This window comes from Ciconia boyciana, chromosome 10, assembly GCF_034638445.1.
Source record: "Ciconia boyciana chromosome 10, ASM3463844v1, whole genome shotgun sequence".
NCBI classification, from domain to species: Eukaryota; Metazoa; Chordata; class Aves; order Ciconiiformes; family Ciconiidae; genus Ciconia; species Ciconia boyciana.
The window spans coordinates 2,269,718-2,290,184 of NC_132943.1; the positions used below are offsets into that span (position 1 = coordinate 2,269,718).

The 20,467-nt window shown below is 42.6% G+C and overlaps 1 protein-coding gene across 7 annotated transcripts in view; it reads left to right on the top strand.

Moving 5' to 3' along the window:
- The window catches only part of CACNB4 (calcium voltage-gated channel auxiliary subunit beta 4), a 112,429-nt gene that overhangs the window by 43,264 nt on the left and 48,698 nt on the right, over positions 1–20,467 (top strand). Inside the window, exon 1 of one of the 7 annotated variants that reach the window (XM_072874903.1) lies at positions 15,700–15,708. The exons of the other annotated variants lie outside the window; for them this stretch is intronic. Within the exon in view, the coding sequence (XP_072731004.1) occupies positions 15,703–15,708 (6 nt within the window). The 5' untranslated portion in view covers positions 15,700–15,702. Of the gene's footprint in view, positions 1–15,699; positions 15,709–20,467 lie in introns of those variants that run through there. 7 annotated transcript variants of the gene reach the window in all.

Here is a 20,467-nt window from a genome sequence, read left to right on the forward strand (position 1 = left end):
TTTACAGCTTTCGTAATTTACTTGAGAATGTTTTTGATAGAATTCTGGAATTGTGGGGATATGTGAGAATCTCAGCTTTCATTAACAAAAAAAAAACCCCAAACCAACCCACCAAACCGTAAAAACAATCTAGATCTCATAGTCATATGGATAAGCTAGAGGCCATAAACCCCAAAGGCTCAGACACAAAGTAGATAAAATTCCCTAAGTGTTTGCTTTATGCTCCTGAACCGCTTGCTTAAAACATTACACCTTATTATTATTTTGGATTCTGACTCATGAATTGAGAATGCCTGCTGAGGCAATATTCTGGCAAACAGGTAGCGTGATGGGTCATATGAGTATTACTTTCAAGCCAAAGAGAGCCAACGTAATAGAATTAATATAGTGAAAAACAAATCAAGGGTAGAATAACTGGTTCCCTGCAGTTAAGAGAAAATAACTGTGAGCATGCAAAGACTAAAGAAAAGGCCTCTGTATTATTGTGGGTTCTAGGACCTGGAAGGCTTAGCCCAGATGTTGTGCAGCTAGTGAACTGAAGGAACTACAAGCATGTATGGTCTACATGCTTTTTCATTCCCTGAAGCACAGGGAGATGTGATCAAGGACTTGTGCTACTTGCAATGCTTCTAGCATAAAATAAACCGTATCAAGATGAGTCATTCTGGTACAGTAACATCTTCCTAAAGTAGGCATTTTCCCTTATAAAATCCATACAGCAGTTTTCTATAGTAATGGCCTAATATTCATGGCAAGAAATAAGAGCTAACAAATCATTGTATTTTTTACCCCAGTTTTTGTTATTTTGCATTCTGCATTTTCTCTGAAGGAAATCCTGGTGCCTCTCCAAAGTAGCAGAAAGCTGTTGCAACCCGGTGGACTGCTAGTGTTCTCTCAGAAGGTCTGTCTCAACCTTCAGCTCGGAAGGCAGCCGCTCCGGAGTGAGCCTAACCGGGGCGGCTGCTGAGCTTACTTTAGGCGCTCTCCCAAGCAGGACTTCTGCGGAGATGCAGTAGGAGCTAAAGCTGTGCCTAGCTCTAACGATAGGGCCAGAACGAAAATCCACTTGCCCTCCTTTCTTGGGGTTTGTCCCTGCAATGTAGAGAGACTAGTTAGCGGACTGGGTTTATCACGGTGAATCTGTTCCTTACCGATGAAAGCAGAGAGAAGAGTGGCAGTTGTGATCAAGGGTTAACCTTTGTCAGTCCTCACCAGACTGAAATAGATGTGTGTTGCTGAGTGCCTCTGAACTGCTTCAAGCTAACCTAGTGGTATTACAGTTAGAAATCAGCTGAATGGCACAGTGACTTCAAATATCCACGATAAGGTTTTTTTAAGTAATAAAACTGTACCCATTATAAGTCCTATGTGTACATATCAGATTTTAATTTGCATTGGAGGAAAAGGTGAATGATCAGTGTATGGCACTTACACAGAGTAAACATGCTCACTTTTGGAAAGGTACTATAAATTCACAGCATTTAAAGACAGGGAAGCTGAGCTATGTACTGAATTTATACCTAATCTCTTCTGGTAGGTAATATACAGATTAACTGATCAGAGAACACTCTAGGAGAAGTGTGCAAGTGAAATTTTCCTGTTAAAACCAGGAACAAACATGACATTTTTTAACAGTAAACAGAGATATAGATGATTTTTGTAATTGAAGCTATTATTATAATGTGTTTGTATGTGTGCATATATATAAAATATATGCAAAAATACGTATTTTTATTTCTGTATATATAAAGAAATGAGTTGAGTACGTGCATGGGTATTACAATCCATTACCAGCTGTGATGATTAATGTGAAGTAGATGATGCACTAGCTAGTGTGAGGCTTTTTGGAGGAGGAAAATTACACTGTTGAAGCTGAAAAACTCTACCAGTGATTGTAGACAAAAAGTAGTTGCCACGTTGAAGAAAAGAGGTGCGGGGAGATGGAAGCAAACAACTTTTGCAGGCATAAGTGCCCTTGTAATGAACACAAAAAGTGCAGGCTTTCAGGTGATGGAAGGTGCATGACCCTAGGGAGAAACGTCTTCCCAATGGGGACTTTAACCTTGTTTGTTGCCCTGCCCTGTGATTTTGGGGGGTTTTTTTTAGTTCTTTGGGTAGTTCTAAACAGGGTCACCCTTTTGGGAATGAAAGCTTGTTTGCGTTGTAGGGAAGTATGTCTTACAGTCTTGATAACAAGAGAATAAGACATAAAAACCCATTAGCACAGAGGGCTTAAGACAGAGAGGTCCATTGGGTAAGCAAATACTACTGTTACCTTCACAGTTGTGAACGAATAGGTGTGTGTCTGTTTATGGTGGGGAAAGATCTGAATGCTGCTTGATATGTCAGTCCAGAATTTCCCAGTGCTCTTCGATTTCAGTAAAGACTCCATCTTTTTCAGAAACAAACTTCAATAAAAACTTCCCATAAGAAATTGCATTTTCTGTAAAATTACATTTTCCATTAAAACAGCATTTAATTGAAAAATTCTCTCCAGGAGTTAGCAACAAGTACCCTCCAATGCGGAGTCCTTTCCAGCCCCAGCAAATGATGGGAAATGACACCCACTGCAAGTAAGTGTCACCCTTTTTGCACCTGCAGAACTATCAGACTGGTCCCTTTTAGATTGTTTGTTTATATTTATACCTCCAAAGCATTCAGAGCAACACCTGAGCACGTGAAATGGCTTTCCTCACTTCTCACAAGGTGTAAGTTTAACGCTTGTCAACATGCGAGAGGCTTTATCTTGTGCACTTGAATCGGTTATCAGGGCTGTTGGAAATAGCTGCCTTTGGATAGGTGCTTAGAAGTTCAGCTTGGTTTTGCATCAGGCGAAGGAGCAGAAAGAGAGCACGAGGTGGCCTGGCATGGGATTAGCAAGTGCCTGGTGTGAGCAGGGCTGGGGAGCCAGCTTGGGCGAGAAGCCCCTGTGGCATGGCCACGGTGGTGCCTGCGTGGAAGTGAGGGTGCTGCGCAGCGTCACTGCTCAGCCGGAGCCGGTGACAGCCTGCAGCACTCACTCCACGTGCCTTTCTGCTTAATAATGCCAGTGTTTCCCATTCAGGTCATCTTCTTCCTCCTTGTGTTCAAGTCATTTAAGATGGCATTTAATTTATACCTTCATCTTCTGCCTGTCTTTTTGGTAGGGAAGTTCATATTTAAATATTGATTGGATTTCTGTGTGGCACCTCTCTGATCTCTAAAGGAGGAGGAAGGGTGGTCTTCTCTTGCCCTATACATCTCTGTTGTAATAGGTCTTTTTGTTAATTGCTTTTACCCATTTGCTTTTTCTCCAGCATAGTTTCCATCTCCAAAGCTGTATATGCACCTTCTTTTCTTGACTTCTCATAGCCATTTGGCCTGCATCCCACCCTGTTCTGGCTTCCCTCGGGCTCTTCGCATCCACAGCCTGCCTCCTGCTGCCGGTGCTGGAGGAGGCTCTCTCGGTGCACCAGAGAAGCAGGACGACTTCTTTACTGATTTGTAAGCCAGGATGATGTGCTTCAATCAAAGGTACTATGCAAGTTCAAACTCTGTCACCAAGAATTAGATAAATGCTTTCAGTGGGATTCATGCCCAGATCCACAAAAGCATTTTAGATTCCAAAAGTCCTTTGGTGTTTATAGGAACTGAACACCCGTGAGACTGACCCTGGTAGCTAATGTTCAGAGTTTGCTGTAAAAGGGGCAGTGAGAAGGACTGTGTATGCAGAAGCCTGCCTAGACTCTGTAAGAGTTTCTACAGCCCTGGGACATCAGAGCTGTAGCAGGGAGTTGGGAAATAGTGGCTGGCAATGTGATATACAGCATATCATTACACCGTATAGTGTTATCATACTGGCAATATGTGTGGTGATAAGTATGAATTTCATCTGCAATGTTAGTGGCTTTAGGTCATACATTAGGGTAGAAAGCCCTGCCTGGAGTCGTGCCAGTGTATTGTTAACCAGTGGTAGCAGATTGTGGTATTACCACAACTTGATGACATCATGTGTACACTACAGGAGCCAGAAAGGAGAGTGCTGTGATGCAGAGTGGTAGCACCAGGCATTCAGTCCACTGTGCAAAAGTTCGATGTGACATCTGTGTAAAAACCATGCTGATCTGTAGGTTTTGTTTCCAGTTACTGCATATAATTCTTGAGAGAGCATTGCTGAGAATTTTTAGGAAAGAGGTGACGGGAAGAGTAGAAAAACATGTTTTATTCACTGTGCAAATGGTCAGTGTCAGTGTTCCGAGGACTGTGTCCTCCGCTCCCTTTCTCCAGTTCGGTGACATTACTCCTCACACCAGTCATTCCTTCTGTTGCTAGTGTACACTTTTTCTCATGGCAACTGAGACAAGAAGGTCTCTGGATGCTGCTCAAGTAGAAAACCATGATTATAGAAACACAAACTTTGGTAGGGAAGTTCATATCCAAATATTGATTGGATTTCTGTATGGTACCTCTCTGATCTCTGAAGGAGAAGGGAGGGTGGTCTTTGCTTGCTCTATACATCATCGCAGTTGTCATAGGTTGAGAATAAGAAATAAACAAAATGTGTATTTAGAAGTGTTTTTCATCCTGTCTCTTTGGTGATTATACTACAAAACTCTTCCAGTTAGTGTGATTTTAAAGAAAGTGTAAATTTCATTCCGTTTACTTATAAATTGTTCTGTAGTATTGCTTGCAGTAAGTGTAGATCCATGCAGAACTTGCAGCCCAAAACGTCAGTTCACTGTTTACACAGCAAATATATTCAAAGTGGCAGCTGGTGTATGCTGGTTTCTTACCCCTCTCAAAGGAGAGAGGCCGGACGGGCTGTCCTGGGAAGGAACGGTGCCCACAGAGCACGTACGTTGGGGCTGCAGTGACAGGCGTTCACTTGCACTCTCTTCTGAAACTTGTTCTCTGTGCCTGCAGTGTTTGTCATCTCTTTCTGCTATCCCAGAGCCAGTTACTGTAGAGAGTTTTGTAATACTCAAGTCATTTTATAGAACACCTTTGTACAACAGGCAGCTGAGACCAAGCAGAAAGCTTCATACAGCTGTCAAATAAAACCTGGGACTTTCAATGGGGTTAGAAGGGTTTCAGTGGTTATTGGGTGCATCATTTCCACAGGTCCCTTCTGAAATTTTCAAGCTGAAGATTGGAAGTTGGTAGTCTAGATCTGATTGTCATTTTATGTGGCTTGATGGACTTTGCAGGCAGGGATGATGGCTGCTAGTGAGAGTGAATGCATTTTTCTTTTTTCCAGCATGCTTGCCAGCGGGATTCTCTGGTGGTGGAAAGCTTGGTGATAAACACCCTCTTTACAGTACACAGAGGAGTTTTCATACTTGCAAAATCTTTGCTTGGTTTATAGGTAAAATTAATTATAGGGTAAGACTGCACAGGGAACATGCTGAGTACCCAGCCGTACAGACTGCCTGTGAGATGTTGAGCTTTCTTCGTGGTTGGTGACACGAAGGGAAGTGAGATGAAGACTGTTGAAGCTGTCCTTCTTTGGGAGGTCTGCTTTTATAAAACAGCAGGTAGGTGGTCTCGTAAGATCCCCAGTTGTGGGGCTGATCATCAGTAGGAGGCAACTGGATTCCCTTTCTGTTACTCCTCAGAGAGACCTGGGATGTGTATGTGAACTGAGAGAACAGTGGTTGCAGTGCCATTCGTTTGTTGACGGCACTGGGCTTCTCTTCAAGCATAGCTGTTCTTTGTTTCTCCATTTGAATTACTGAAGTTTTCTAATGTTTAATCCAAAAAGGATGAGTAATGTCAGGACCTCGTCATTCCAGGATCATTTACCTAACTGCTACCAGTTATCTACTTGCCATTTGTTTATGTAGGATTTTTGGTTTCAAGTGTGAACTAAAGTCTGTCTTGACTGGGAACATATTTGATAATTTCTGGTAAAAAGAGATTATTTTCTGCCCATTAAATCTTCTGAATTGTCATGGAGATTTGGCTTTTACGCTGTCAAAGCGTTTGTGTGTTTTTGACAGTTTCAAATGTGTTTTCATTTCCATTAGTTCTTAATAGATTGCCTCAACTAATGAATCATCATCTGCCTAACATTTTTCTTTTGTATTAAAGGGCTGTCTGACAGGGGTTGGAAAGTTAGCTTGTTTTCTGTTCTGGGCAGGGTTTGCTTGGGTGTTTTTGCTTAGGTTTTTCCTACTAAAATTTCCAAAGTCCTAGTACTACTACAACATTAGCTATTCTTACCATGTCTAATGTTTTGTGCTCACATGAAAATAGTTTTCTATCTGACTCAGATCTTCTGTTTGTTAAATGTAATGTTGTGATTTCATGGTATGGTAGTCAAATAAAACTTTCAGTAAGTATCATAAATGTTTTTTATAAATTACTACCTGCTGTTTCCATAAAGGTACTCCTTTTTTTCAGCAAAAATACATTAAAATGAAAAAAAAAGAAAAAGCTTCAAGTCATCTAAACAAAAGAAACATAATGAGGAATAGCTAACTGTGTGTGTTTTCAATTTCAACTGCAAGTAAGGGCTCACCTGATTGGGATAGCGTGTGTTTAGTAATATTGGTTGTTCATATGAAGGACTAAGGTGTGTAGTTAACCATGGCTTTACTCCTGCTTTTGGATTTCTTCTGATGAACTCTTGAATGACTGTGGAGTGCAGCTGAAATGACAGGGGCTTCTCACAAATGTGCTGGTCCTGGATTGCAGATTGCTTTAAAAATTTCTCAGTGCTTAAGAAAATGCCGCTGCTAGGAAGTGTAAATGGCTTTCCCTGGGCTCAAGGGCATCGGCGGGAGGAATGTGGCTCTTGGTGCTGAAGGAACACATCATAGGAATAATAAATAACAAGGGGAGAAGCTTAACCTAGGATTTGTTGATGTCATAGCTTGCTTCCCTATCTCCCTAAAACATGTTCTGCTTGCGAGATACTGAGCTGTTAGATGTTTTTCCATTGAGTATGCATTTACAGAGATAGTAGAGCCTGGTTTTAAAAATCAGCAACTTATACAAATGCAGATTACTTTACAAACAGGACAAGCCTGACAACTGTTCATGGTCATTTGGAATCCATTAATTAATTTCAAAATGTCATTTAGCTGGCTGAATGCTGAGTTCTTTAGGGATTGCAGGTGGTGTCAAGATTTGCTTGCAAACTTTTGCCAGATCCTGGTTTGTATTTTTCCACAGTGCTTTGTTGCTGATTTTTGTGCCGACAGTGACCTGTGTTCAGTTCTTGAGTGTCTCATTTTGCCATGTCCCTTCCTTCTTTCCGTGTCCTCAATATGTACTTATGTTCAGGTGCAATATGTTTGTGCATCTGCACAGAGCACAGTGAGGAAGTTAACAGCCTGCTAATAGGCACGGCCTTTGTCTTTGCCCAGTAGTTTTCCTCTTTCAGAGGGAGAGGTCCATTGCTGGTGGGCATCCTTGTTCTCTTCAGTCATGACACTTTCAGGTCATGGACTTGTGCATGCCAAATGAATTGAGCTGCCTGCCAGTCACTCCTGATGTAACATTGTCTACGTATGAAACGGTTCGGGAGCGTGGCTTAGAGGGAACTTTTCATTGTTTGTTTCATAAACCAAAGAAAAGAAAAGAAAGATTGGACTGGAGCTCCCTTGCTCCATTAAAGTTTACTGGCTCATGTGCTGGAGCACTGGTTTGTGCCCATCTTCCTCCATGTTACTGGGCATCAGAAGGGATTTCTCCTCTGGAAAAAGATACAAGAGAGCAGCTCTTGAAAAATGAGAAGAGATGTGGGCAGCTGGGTGGGTTAGAGGAGAGTGTCTCCAAGCACAGGTGGGCAGTGGTAGTTTTGCGTGTGCTGAATAACTTTGGGGCCTCCTCTTCCTTGCTCCTGCATCTTTCATTACCTTCCCTTCCTCTAAGGTTCTGTCTTTCCTTAACTTGGCTCAGTTCCTAACATACTCACTTTAGGCAGATGATGGGTTTGTGTCTATATATACACATACATATGTGTATATACATACATATGTATATATAGGGGATTGGGCTCAGGAGGTCCCTTCCAACCTCAGCTATTCTGTTACTCTGTGAATATTGAAGGAGGACTTTCAGAGCAGAAAGGGAGGCAAGGCGGGGGTTCTGTCCAACTGCAAGTTCTGGTGACTGTCTTGTGCCTGCCTATCTGTCTTTATCTGCCCCAGCGCACAGATCTGCCCCACGGATGTTAATCTGCATTTTCTGTTTCTCTCTAAAGCTAGCCGTGTCAGAAGGGGGTTTAAGTGTTTTGAGGAAAGGCCTCAGAAGGAGCAATGGTGGGCTACAGGGTCTACTCTGCTCCTCAGGGCTGTGAGGATTTTAGTTTTCACAAGGGCATAGAAAAGGAAGAAAACCCTGGGGGAGGGGGACAAGGGGCTGCTCTTCTGCTTTGTTTTTTTTTCCTAAAATGTCAGGTAGTATAAAGGCTATATAAGTTACAGAGATGGAGCTATTTGGTTGTGCTGTTTCACCAGTGTGGGGAATGCAGCCTGGCAGTGATTTGATTTATTACAGCGACATGGAAGAAATCATGAGGAAAAAATACTCCCTATCATCTTGCTGAGTACCGAAGTGGTGAAGTGTGTGTTTGAACGAGCTGCTAACACTTCATATAAAACTTCACAAGCCTTTCTATTTTGAGATAATTCTGCTTATACCAAATACATTTTTTTCTGTGAGTCCTCTCTTGGTTTTTTTTTCCGTGCTGGGACATTTCCCTGCAAATCGACTCTCTGGCTGCTCAGCTCACTTGCACTTTCTGCTTCCTCCCGTGGGCTGTTTGTCCTTGGTACAATGGCACCACAGTTAGCAATTCCATTATCATAAATGTCATGTTTTCTTTGACAATGTGTTGTTATAGATGCTGTACTAGGTGCTCTTGGTGTGTGTGAGGTTGGAGGATTTTTTTTTTTTAATAGCCTTGTCTGTTATGGCCATAAATGAGCCCTTTGTACCTCTCGCCCCCATGGGACCAGCTGTGGGTGAGGTGGCCTCCCCCTTCTCCCTTCCTGCCCATGGAGCCGGGTACAACCTGAAAACCTCTGGCCTATTAGTTCAAACTAAACTTTTTCAGAACCTTGCATCCTTTAATCTCTTATCATAAGAACGCTGTGAATAAAATCATGTTTCTAATGGTTACCCTCCTTTTCTGCTTCCTTACAAACTTCTCATTTGCACGCGGGATTTCTTGACAGTATTTTTAAGCCATGTTCCTTCTGTGATTGGTGTATCCTCTGAAGAATGTATTTCTCTTTTGCCTGGGAAAATTATGTATTCTGACAAATCATCAGTTAATCTCTGCTAAGATATACAGGGCATGAGATATCATGATAAAATTTTATTTTCCAGAGCAATTAGTGCTGATCTCACGAAGTTCTGACAAAACAAGCCCCAGCATCATTCCTGGGCAGAGAAGTTTCAATTATGACCAATGCAGAGAAAACCTCACCAAGGAAAAAAATCCGGTGGCAGCTAGCCCTGCCTTTGTCAGCAAAGGTTGCTTTGGTGTGTGACCTAGCACCAGCTCCTGGTACCAAGGGCTCTGTCCTAAATGGTGTGATGAAAGCTCAAGAATAAACCCACCGCACTCCAGGAGTGACAAATACCACAGAAATACGTCTCCATGTGACACCAAGCTATGAAAAGAAGTACCTGTGATTCAGCAGGCTGTGATGGTACTCATTCTGCCTCCACCAAGGCAATCCTTGCTGTTGACTCAAGCTAGATTCATGAAAGGTTTGTCCCGTGTGGGAACGCAACGAAGCTACCAGCCATGTGCATGATCTGCAGCATCAAGTGTGCCTTAAATGCTGGTGCTGCACCTAGAAGAAATTATCCTGCTTCCTCCTGGTGTATGCTCTCCCTGCTGATGAGCAGAAAACTGCGTCTGCTGCTGTGCACGGACTCCCCTTACCTGGCTGAGGTGTCAGCTGCTCTGCCCAGTCTGGCGCTGGGACCAATGCATGGAGGGCCAGACCCTCTCCCTGTGGTATTCCAGTTCAGCCTTTGAGAACTGGGACACTGGTCTTCACACATGCAGAAAAAAGTTTCAACCCCTGGGAAAAAGGCCTCTCCATCACTCTTTTCATGTCTGAATACCAGAATGAGCCAGATCTGGGGGACATGCAAGTTCCCTTACTAGTGAGGATCTCTTCTTTGTCCTGCTGAATGGCACTCACGCCATCGCTGTATGACTGTACAGTATTTCAGGATTTCCAGGCAAAGACTGCCAAGACCCGGAGGTGGGACATGACGTGTTCCTAACATGTCTCAGGCCTCCCAGCCAGCCAGGACTACCTTCTGGGCTAATGAAAGACTGTTTGACCTAGCCAGAACCAAGCAAGTGGCAAGCACTAGCTGCTGTAGGTCAGTACCAAAAGGAGAGTAAACAAGCGGGAGCCCGGGGTGAGATGGTCAAGTCATCTGGTGGGTAAAGAGACTAACTTTGTTCATCGTTGATTTTTTTTCTTGCAAAGTCCCTATCACCGCTTTGTTTCCTCATAACAGAGCGTGAGGAGACAAGGGAATTGATCTGGCCCTGCAAGAAAGCTGCTTAGCAGAGATACCTGATGTCATTTTACGTGTGTGCGTACCAGTGGATCGGGGACAATGGCAGTCTCTCACCTCACAGGAGCTCTTGTTCTTTATGCAGAATTACCTTACTGGTACGCAGTTGTAATAAAGTGTACTTACTGAAGTGTCTGTTTAAAAAAAAAAGTGGGCAAAATTATTTGTCAGCATATTTGTTTTCAAAGTTTCTGACAAGATATGAGAAGTAGCTTTTCCCTAGTGTAGTGCTTATTCTAGTTAGAATGTTCTCAGGATGGTTTTGCACACCATAAAACAAGAATATTAAACTTTGCGCTTGTAATCGATCTCATATTAGAAAGTGAACAGGATATTGACAGATGGAAAAACAGATAAATGAATTATATTTTGCCTCCCTACATTTTTACAGGCTAGTTTCAGTTATCAGTTATTTTTTACTTACTGTGCTCAGGAGTAGAGTGGTAGGAAGTGTTTTAGTACATTGTTGAGTAGCGATTGCATTACACCCTAGAATGGATTAATTTCAGGAATGCATTAAGTAATCTTTCCCTTTAATAGGTTAGGTCTACTATATGTAAACATACAGTATGAGTGGGAGTGTAAGAGAGGAAAAGAGTCGCAGACTGGAATATTTGCTGTTATACATTTAAAATTCAGAGAGTGGTGGTGGATACATAGAAGTTGTTTTGCTGAATGGAATTAAGAAGTTGACTTAAGCTTTGAAACTTGCCATTGGATGTCATTTCTAGCACTGGTGCTGCCACTAGTTATAACTATGCTGAAGATGTTTTATCTATTATAATATTTAAGAACCTTGTTAAATTTTTTAGCTGCACTACTCTGTTCTGAATATATTACATAAAAATGTTTTATTTTTTTTGGCTTAGAATCAAATTTTCCCCTTTCCATTTTATTGTAAAACTTTTCCATCTTATTTTTAAACGAGACATGTCCCATACTACCCTCCTAGCTCCTTCAGTTACTGTATAGGCTTACGTTGTGCGGGAATTTGTACACAGAGTTTTGAATTATGTACCCCCCCAGCCCTTGAGAAAGCAATTTCCCTGTAAGTTTGGTCTGTCTCTGTCCAAACACTTCCTTGATGTCTTTGGTTATTATTCTTGTTCTTTCTGAGCCTCTCATTTTCCAATATTGTTTTTTGAGAAAGGGAAGTTGTAGCTGGAGCTATATTATGTACTCTGCAGATAAAGCTGCACCAGCATGGGAGAAGTGTTCAATTGACAACTTCGAAGTTACATGTATTTCAGTGTCTTTCATGTGTAAAGCACTGTGCTTCACAAAAGAGGTGTTATGCCTCCCAGTGACTGGCCTATAAACATTTGGAAGATAGGAAAAAAAAAAAGGCATACTACTGAAATAAACATTTGCAGGATGAGGGCTTTGCAACTATGTTGTTACTAGTTGAGAGTGGTCCAAAAGAAGGTTACTACGTCAAATATTTCCTTGAGGGTACAGCCCCAGGTTGAAAATACTCAGGTTGATCCTTAGCCATTGGTTTTCTATGTTCTAAGACCATAATGTCCTGGGTCTTTGACTACCTCAGGCCAACTGTGTCCCCGGTGTTGACCAAGTTTAAAGTTATAGTCATGCTATCTAAGGGATGATTGTAACAGTCATTTTAATATGTAACATGTTCAGTACTAACCTCTGTTTCTAAGATGCTTGGGTATAACACAAAAAAACATCATACTTCCATACACCTTTTGTTGTCTGCAGGAGGAAGCTTCTGTTTGCAAGATTTCTCATTCTGGTTCTCTGTGTGCAAGTGGTATCTGCTAAGTGGGAAAATACATTCAAAGGAAAGTAACTTTGCTTGGATATTTTGTGTTTTCCTTTGTAAGCAAGAATTTAACTTATAAAAGGTAGGTGAGATCTGTTTGGCACCAGAACTGAATATTTACATTCCCCAACAAAAAAATATTAATAAAGCTAGGCTACCTTTCTTCTAGATGGTCTGATCTCTTACAGATAAAGAAATCCTAGTCTGTAGCCTCAGAGTAACAACAGCAACAATATCAACAATATAAAAACACTGCAGTGTTGTTTTGCTGAAAACTGATCTGTGGAGAGGTATGTCCAAAGGCATTACAGCCTGCTTTTCAGGCTGATTTTGCTGAACGTTTTCAAATCTATCTGGACTAAATAGAAATTACGTATGCCCATTAACTCTGAAATTTGGGGCTAGGACTGAACTGAGGGATAAAACCCAAATGAGAGCCTAGGTTTCAGTGGAGCTAGACTAATGTATTTCAGGGAAGCGCAGCCTAAAAGTCCTGATTCCTGCTCATTTCTTCCAGCCATTAAATAATTCCTCCTTTTGGTTGTATTGCCTCTTAACCCAACTGCAGTTGCTGCGTTACTTACAAAAATAAAAAAAGCTACTTCCCAGCAGCTGGAAGATTAACCAGCTTTCCCCCATCAAATCGTTTCAGGAAGGATATCGGCAAAGTGGTTTCCCAAGTGGCTGCCTGCCTGGCTGGATACGTGCTGCAGTCTCTGGAGATCCTAGAGGCGTTTGTGGGTTTTTTTGCGTTCATTTTGTTTTGCTCCTTTCTCCTAGAGCAAGTCCCTCTCTGCCTTTGCTCTGGATTGCAGCGGTGCTGCTGACACAGAGCCTGGCTGCGAGAGGATCTGCCAGAGAGGAGCTACGGCTGCCAGGGGGACCAAGCCAGATCCTGCTCTTCTCCGGTTTTCTCTCGTTCAGCAGCTGCTGTTATCGTTCCTCCTGTCAGATTGGGGGGAGTTGGCCAAGCTGCACGAGCAGCACCCCGCTGGTCGCTGCTTCGGGATGATGGGGCAGGGGGAGGAAGAGGAGTCGCTCCTCCTTAAGGCTCAGCACTTTTTTTCGCCTCTCACTTATTTGGTGCCTCGTACTAATTTGGTAATTTATTTGTGTTTCAGTAGTGTGGCTTGCGCAGCTCTTTCCCAACTTTGAGCCCGACAGAAGAGCTGCAGTATAGAGAGATATGGAAGGGGCTGTGCTAGGGCAGCAGGACTGCAACTCAAGAGCGTTACAGATACAAATGTCGGCAAGAAACAGCTTGAATCCTGGCTGTGCCTGTGATGACAGTGTGCTCGCTCTGCAGTTCCCTGCCCATAGTATGCCCTGAAAAGATGTACAGTGGAGTAGGAACTTAATAGGAGCCCAGGACTTCCAGGCCCTGTTTCTGGACAGGACGTACATGAAATGGCCTCCAAGGAGAGGGCAACGAGGGGAGCATCTTGGATTTTGCACTTTTCATTCTGCTGTGCATTGCTGGTAGAGCTGGGTAAAAATCCTCCTTTAGGAGATCACTCTGAGCAAAAGGGTCATGTAAATCCTCAGTGGGATGGAGGGCGAGTGTGGGTACCCCATGTGGAGGTGCTCAGCTCCTCCATCCATACAGGAAAGTACAGCCTGCGCTGGCTGGGGACGGAGCAAGCTCAGTGGCCCCTCCCTGGCCATGTCTCAGAAAGGCTTGGCTGCACTTATTGCTCGTGCTTCCGTAAGGCTGAGGGAGAACTGGGGTGTATATGGCCTCTGCCACCCCCAGTTGCCACTGGCAGCCTCTTTCTCTAACGACGGTGCTGTGCTGGCTCGTCCCTTTGGCAGGGAGGACTGGCCGTCCTCCCCGGGGGGGCCATTAGTTCTGTGGCTGTGCGGGTTGGAAGAGGTTGCTGGAGCGCAGCGTGAGGCCTCCTCCTCCCCGTGCGTTGCTCCTCCGCGCTGTTTGCTGTCTCCGCAGCCTTCCCACCTGCTGCCAAGCCAGGGAGAGAGATGCTGGGCGCAGGAAGAAGCGCTGGTTTAACAACAGAGTACAGCGACGCTGTGCCCTCCGCATGGAGCTAATGGCACACAAGAGGATTTACAAAATGGACTGGGGGAGAACTCTTTAGTAATTGAGTTCTCCTGCAGGTTTTGTGCTGCAGAAAGTAGGATATACGCAGCAGCCGCTGCAGCCAAACACAGACCTAATCCCAGAGGAGCATTCAACCCTATAGCTTCCAGGGAGCGAGCTCCTGGCATGGAAAACTCTCTGCAAATGCATGTAAAGAATGAAATACGAAACATTTAGTTAATGCTAAAATGCAGCAAAGAAAATGTGAGCTTAATACAAGCCTTTCCTTCCTGCTGGCAGCACAGGGCACTTGGACTTGCAGTGATTTATTCTGGAGCATGGAGATCTCTTGGTGATCTGTCTCTCCTGCAAGGGGTGCCATGAATGCGTTAATACTTATATAAGCTATGCCTGAGTGTATGTTTATCCCCAAATCTCTTCTGTTATAGGAGGTAAATATGGGTATTGTTTATGTATATGTTTAGATCGGCATCATGTTATCATGACATTGAAGTATTTTATTATAACAGCTGCAGCGTAAGTTGAGGGCTTGTCTGTCCAGCACGAGCAGTTTGTCTACCCAAAAATCGAGCCCTGCAGGTTTCCCTTTTTTTAGCCCAGAGCAGAAGGGGAATTTGGGAAGTTCCTAAAGTTCAGCTGCCTGGCTTTTGATTTACATCTTTCCCCTCATCCTTCTCTTTCTTTGGAAGTGCAAGGAATGGTTTTGCATCCGACTTCAGTGAGATGCTTACCTACCCAATGGGAACTGACTCAGAGTAATAGCAACATAAGGGCGGTTGTGAGGAAGCAGCCATCTTCCATCTTCTGGACTTTAGTTCTTTACTTGTCATTTTCATATTCCAGTTGATGATCTTTGAACATTTTTCTTTTTGCTGCTGGATATTTTTCTGTACCTTTGACCAGGCTTTGACTTCACTCTAGCATCATACCCATTCCCTGCCTTTTTTGTTACATTTCAGTGCAGATTTATAGGGCACTAGCAGAACCCTTGACAGCAGTGATTGTTTTTTTTTTTTTTAAGCAGATGTACCTCTTCTAGAATATCCCAAAACAATGACTAAAGCTTTAGACCAAATTAAGGGGTTTAAATCTTGTCAAGCTTTTGACAGATTCCACTCCTGACGAGGCTTGCTTTTTTTTTTTTTTCCTTCTTCTTTCAGAAAAGAACAATATCCAGGTGGTTAAAGTTGTCCTGTTTGCTTCTTTTGTAGATTTGTGTTACTGATGCATGTGAGAATTTTGATGGAGAAGGAGCTTTTTGCACAGAATGAGATCTTCAGCGTCATTCTCTGTTACTGCTTTTGCCAAATCAGAGGTTGCGGGTATGATAGTGAGATTCCTAAAGGATTTTTTTCTTGGTTGGAATGCTTATTGGATGCTAGTAAGAAGGAATATTAAACTATTGTTTCTCCTAAGCCATTTAATTAAGAATCCATTTTGAGATAATACCAGAGGCAGTTATTAAAAAAAGAAAAAGGATTTTGTCTTTGAGTTTCTAATTTTTAACTCTCTTAAATAACTGTCAAATACCATTGCGCTATGTAAAATTGAGATAGTTTGTCACAAGCTCATGGTATTCATCAGGATTGGAGAAAATATGTTCAGACCACGCTATGTACCAAAAAAAATATTTGCAGTGTCTGGACTTGGGATGTAGACTAAGGTTTTGGCTGTTCCTTCTTTCTGGATTTGCATTTCTACCTAGCATAACTTAGTACCTCCCATTTATCCCAGCAGTGAATATATGCAGGGACTATTTAGCTAGTGGCATCCCAAGATTTTTTTTTTTTAAATCTTTGATATTTGTTTGTTCCTGCTTCTAATCGCCCCAAAATAAACTGTCATTTTTTTGTTCGTCCTGTGTTTTGTTGGTCCTTCTTACAAACCACCCGAGAATACATGATAACAAGTACCTCTCAAAACACTGGTGTGTTTTCAAGATGTGAACTAATATCCAGATCAGAACAGATATGGTAACACTCAACAAATATTATAGGTGGGGATTTTTTTTCCCCATTTTATGTAGTAGTGATAAAAAACCCCTAGTTTGTTTGGGGTACCTGTGCTCCATCGCTACTCAGCAGTGCTCTCAGAGCTGCGGGAATAGGTCAGAATTGCTGTAATTGGGCACGCTGAATTTCCAGCCCTATCACTGTGAAGTCCCAGCCAGCCAGTGGGCAGCAAAGTACAGACTGTAACAACCCTGAGGTCCCCGAAAGTCCTTGGAGTCCTGGATTGATTACGGCAATTAAGTTCCATAAAGTGTCGCTCAAATATTACCTCAGTAGGTGATAGCAAGATGCCCTTTCACTTGTATTTTGCTCTCAGCACGTACAGTTTTTAGATTGCAAGGTTTTGGGGAAAGGAGTTGCTATTTACAGAGTGCATAGTACTTAGAAAATTAGGGCTTTTTCTTACTAAGATATTTCTAGCAGTATATAATAGCTTATTGCGAGTTCAGCAGTCGTGTGACTTGAGAATTTGGTCCTTGCTGCAAGAAAAATAATAAGAGATCGTGGCAGATGAAAGATGGTTCCTGAAAGAAAAAAGAAAGTGGAAAATGTAAAAAGAGAAAAAAAGTTAAATGCTCTGTTTGTAAGCCTCATTTATTAGTGTTTAAAGCTGTTTCTAAGCCTCTGAGTTTGGGAGCTTTTGGAAGGAAGAAGCTAATTAAAAACACAATACGACACAACATACTAAACCTTAGCCTAAACCCTATCAGTTGCTTGGCTTAAATTTAAGCAGCATGAAATTCATTTCAACAACACCGTAACAGCATGTCACAATTCTTTTCCATTCACTACACAGTGTGAATATTTTAAACAAAGTAATTTTCCTATAATTACATTGAAGATGTAAGTCTGTTTTGGTTTTTTGTGCCCTGGTGAGACCCTTAGCAAAACCTATGAGAGGTGGGCAGAAGTGAAGCGGATGGGATGACTTCAGAGGAAGTCATTGCCACCTAAATATAACTTGTCACAGCAGAGAGCTGCAGTCCTCTGTGAAATAAATGGAGTTTGGCTGCCCACCAGGTTTCTTCAGTGAAGGATTACAAAGCATGTGCTATCTGGAATTTGACTTCTGTGGGATGGGGGCCTGGTACAGAGCTGGAATACCTGGTACCCTGTGGACCTACAGAGCTCGTGTGTGTCCTACAAACTAGTGGGTAAATTGCAAAGCCAGCCACCCATCTGCTTGAGCACTGTTGGTGAGTGTGTGGTTTTACCAAATCAGCTTTGGGTCAAATTGTGAGACAGTTCAGCGTATTCTAAACTGCTTCTGTTTAAAAAATAAAAAGAACTATTCAGGGTTATTTTGGTTATGTAAAACCTGATGGTGTGGGAAGTGGTGACACCACGCTAGAAGAAAATTGGGACACTGTAATCATAAAAATCCTTAAAAAGATGTATATTCTTTAATTTAACTGTTTGAATTAGGAAAAGCATGCAGTGAAAACAGACAGGTGGCTAGGATCTTCTTGGCAATGAAGTCTCAAGGAAAATTCCACTTCTTTCCTCACATTTATAATACTTGGAAGATTATTGTATTGAACATTCCTGTTTCGGGGGCTGGAGTCTTCTCTGTGTGTTTGCAACCCAAAGAGAGATGTACTGTTTTTTGGACAGTTGAGAAAAACCATTCTAGCCAATGAATGGGAGAAAAGAATTACTGAGATCCTTCATTTGACACTCCTTACCCTTTCCAGTAATGCCAAGTCAGCGTAAGCGTGTTGTGCAGAAGAGATGACAAGGAGGGAGGTGATGGCGAGTGTCCTCGCTCCAGTTGTTGCCTCTCAGCCACTTGGCAGTGTAATTCTGTGAGTCTCCTCCGTGCAAACCATATTGTGAGGGCAGTAATTTGAAGACAGTGGCAATCTGGCTCACCCTACCTGCTTTGTTTCTGTGCCATCAACTTCTGCACTCTGGTCCCATTTACTAAAATAAGGTCCCTTATGCACATAATCTGTGAACTAAAAACTGGAGGTCACAGCACATCCTGAGGAAAATGAATGTCAGATGTCCATGTGCTGCTGAACAGCACTCCAGGAATATAAACTTACTGTTGTATCTGAGCGCTCTCATTTTTTCCTTTCTCTAAAGGGATCAGCAGAAATACCAGCCATCCTCAGGCATAAGTAACAAGCTTCTGCTTGGTCATTTCCAGCTCTCTCTGTGAATTAGCTTTTCAGAAACAGATCGCAGTCTGTTCACCAGAAGAAAAATAGAGGCAGAGGTAGAAAATAAATTTCAAATACTTTTAATGGCTTTTTTCTTCCAGGGAGCAGTTTGAGGAGTGTTGGATAGTTCTTGTTCACTTATTAAGTAACCAGAAACTTAAATTCGAATACATACTTCTTTCCTTGTCTGTAAAAACAAGGCTTCTAGATAAAAATCTGCTGTGTCCAGAACTCCTAGCTTGATTTGAGCCACTAACTGAATGAAAGTCATCCTTGGCAAAAGGTTGGCAAAGGTTTATCCATGTATAAACCTCACACAGGTTAGGTTTTGAGGCTTGAGGTGTTGTATGGGCTTATTCTGGTCTTCTGCACAGAGTAAACTTCATCCAGTGGAAGGTAGGTAAGGTGGAGGGGGGGAGAAGGGAAGAGACGCAAGGAAGGAAGGACAAAATTGCGACGGTGACATCAAACTGGTGAACTTCGGTAAACTGTAAGAGGTTGCTGAAGGCCAGTTAGGGAGGGAGGGAGGTCGGTCTGCCTGGGAGTCATCTGTGGGAGGTGAAAACTGGCTTTTAAATGTAAGATGACATTCGTGGCTTCTCTCAGCTGTACTTACTTTTGTGTATTGGTATTTTGGAAAGCTTCAAGCTGGATTAGTAGCCTAGTAGATTGATGGGAAATACTAGGTTTAAACATCTCACATGCCTGTTACTGTATTTAGATTGTTGGTTTTTTTTTAATCTATCTGCTTGGCAAATGTAAGCTAGGTAATAACAACTGTGTTGCTTTAAAAACACTCGCTTGTTCTAGCACAAGCGGGAAGTCTCTCGTCCCATGGTGTGTGTACGTCCTTCAGTCCTGTCAGTGGCTCCACTGTCAAGTGGTTGGTGTTGCTGCCCTTGTGGCTAGATACAGAGTTCTGGAGCAAAATTTTGTGCTACTTACTCAGGCAAAACAGGCCAGGGTGGGGTATTTTTAAAGCGGTGACTAGTATGTTTTGTTGTTACTCCCCTGGGGGCTTTTTATAAAGATCTGAAAACTAAAGTCTTACAGAAATCCTGTAGAGGCAAATAAAACAGTAGTGATGCTCTCCAGAGTTCATCGCTACAGAAGCATTGTTGCTGGTCTAGCTACAAATTTATGTTGTCATTAAAAAACCAGGCAAATGACATTGTTGTTATGGCCAGGTGCTTCATTGCCCCTGTGAAGTCCCAAGGTGTGATTTTGGGGGTGATGCTTCCTGTGCCTGATTTCAGAAACATACCCTTCAATGGTCCTAAACCTGTGACAATGATAACATACTCATTATTCAGCTCATGTTAAAAGAATAAATGCTGGTTTATAGACGTGCCAAAAACCCATGATGGCCTCTATCCAAAGGTAAAATAAGTATATCTGAGAGCAGTCCCAGGACAGGGCACGAGCTGGCACAGCTTGGCACAGGACAGCCTGGTTTTCACAAAGGCAACGTGGTGGTATGAGTGCACCAGGGAGAGAAGACAAAGCTAAGCTAGGTGAAGACAAAAGAGAAATGGAGATAAACTTGAACAGAGTGAAGTAAGAGGAGAAACGGGAGCTAATCCTCTTCCAGGTTGTCAAGTTAAATGTCCGTGATGTTGTAAAAAGGAAGATGTAGCTGTGGTTTAAAAAAAAAAAGGGGTCCACCCATGTCAGCAAGAATGCTTCATCACAGCCAGCATAGGAAAGCATCTGTAATACTCAGACCTGCTGTTTATTTGTCCTGCGTGTCTCTCCGCTCCAGGACGCTGCACTTGGAGCAAAAGAGATCTCCGAGAAAAATGCAGAGGAGGCAGGGAGAGAGGCTGGGGGCCTAGGCAGTGACTTAGAAATACACCACATTATTTCAGGACTTCCTGGCTGAAGGCTTTATGCTGTATGCCTGAGGAAATGT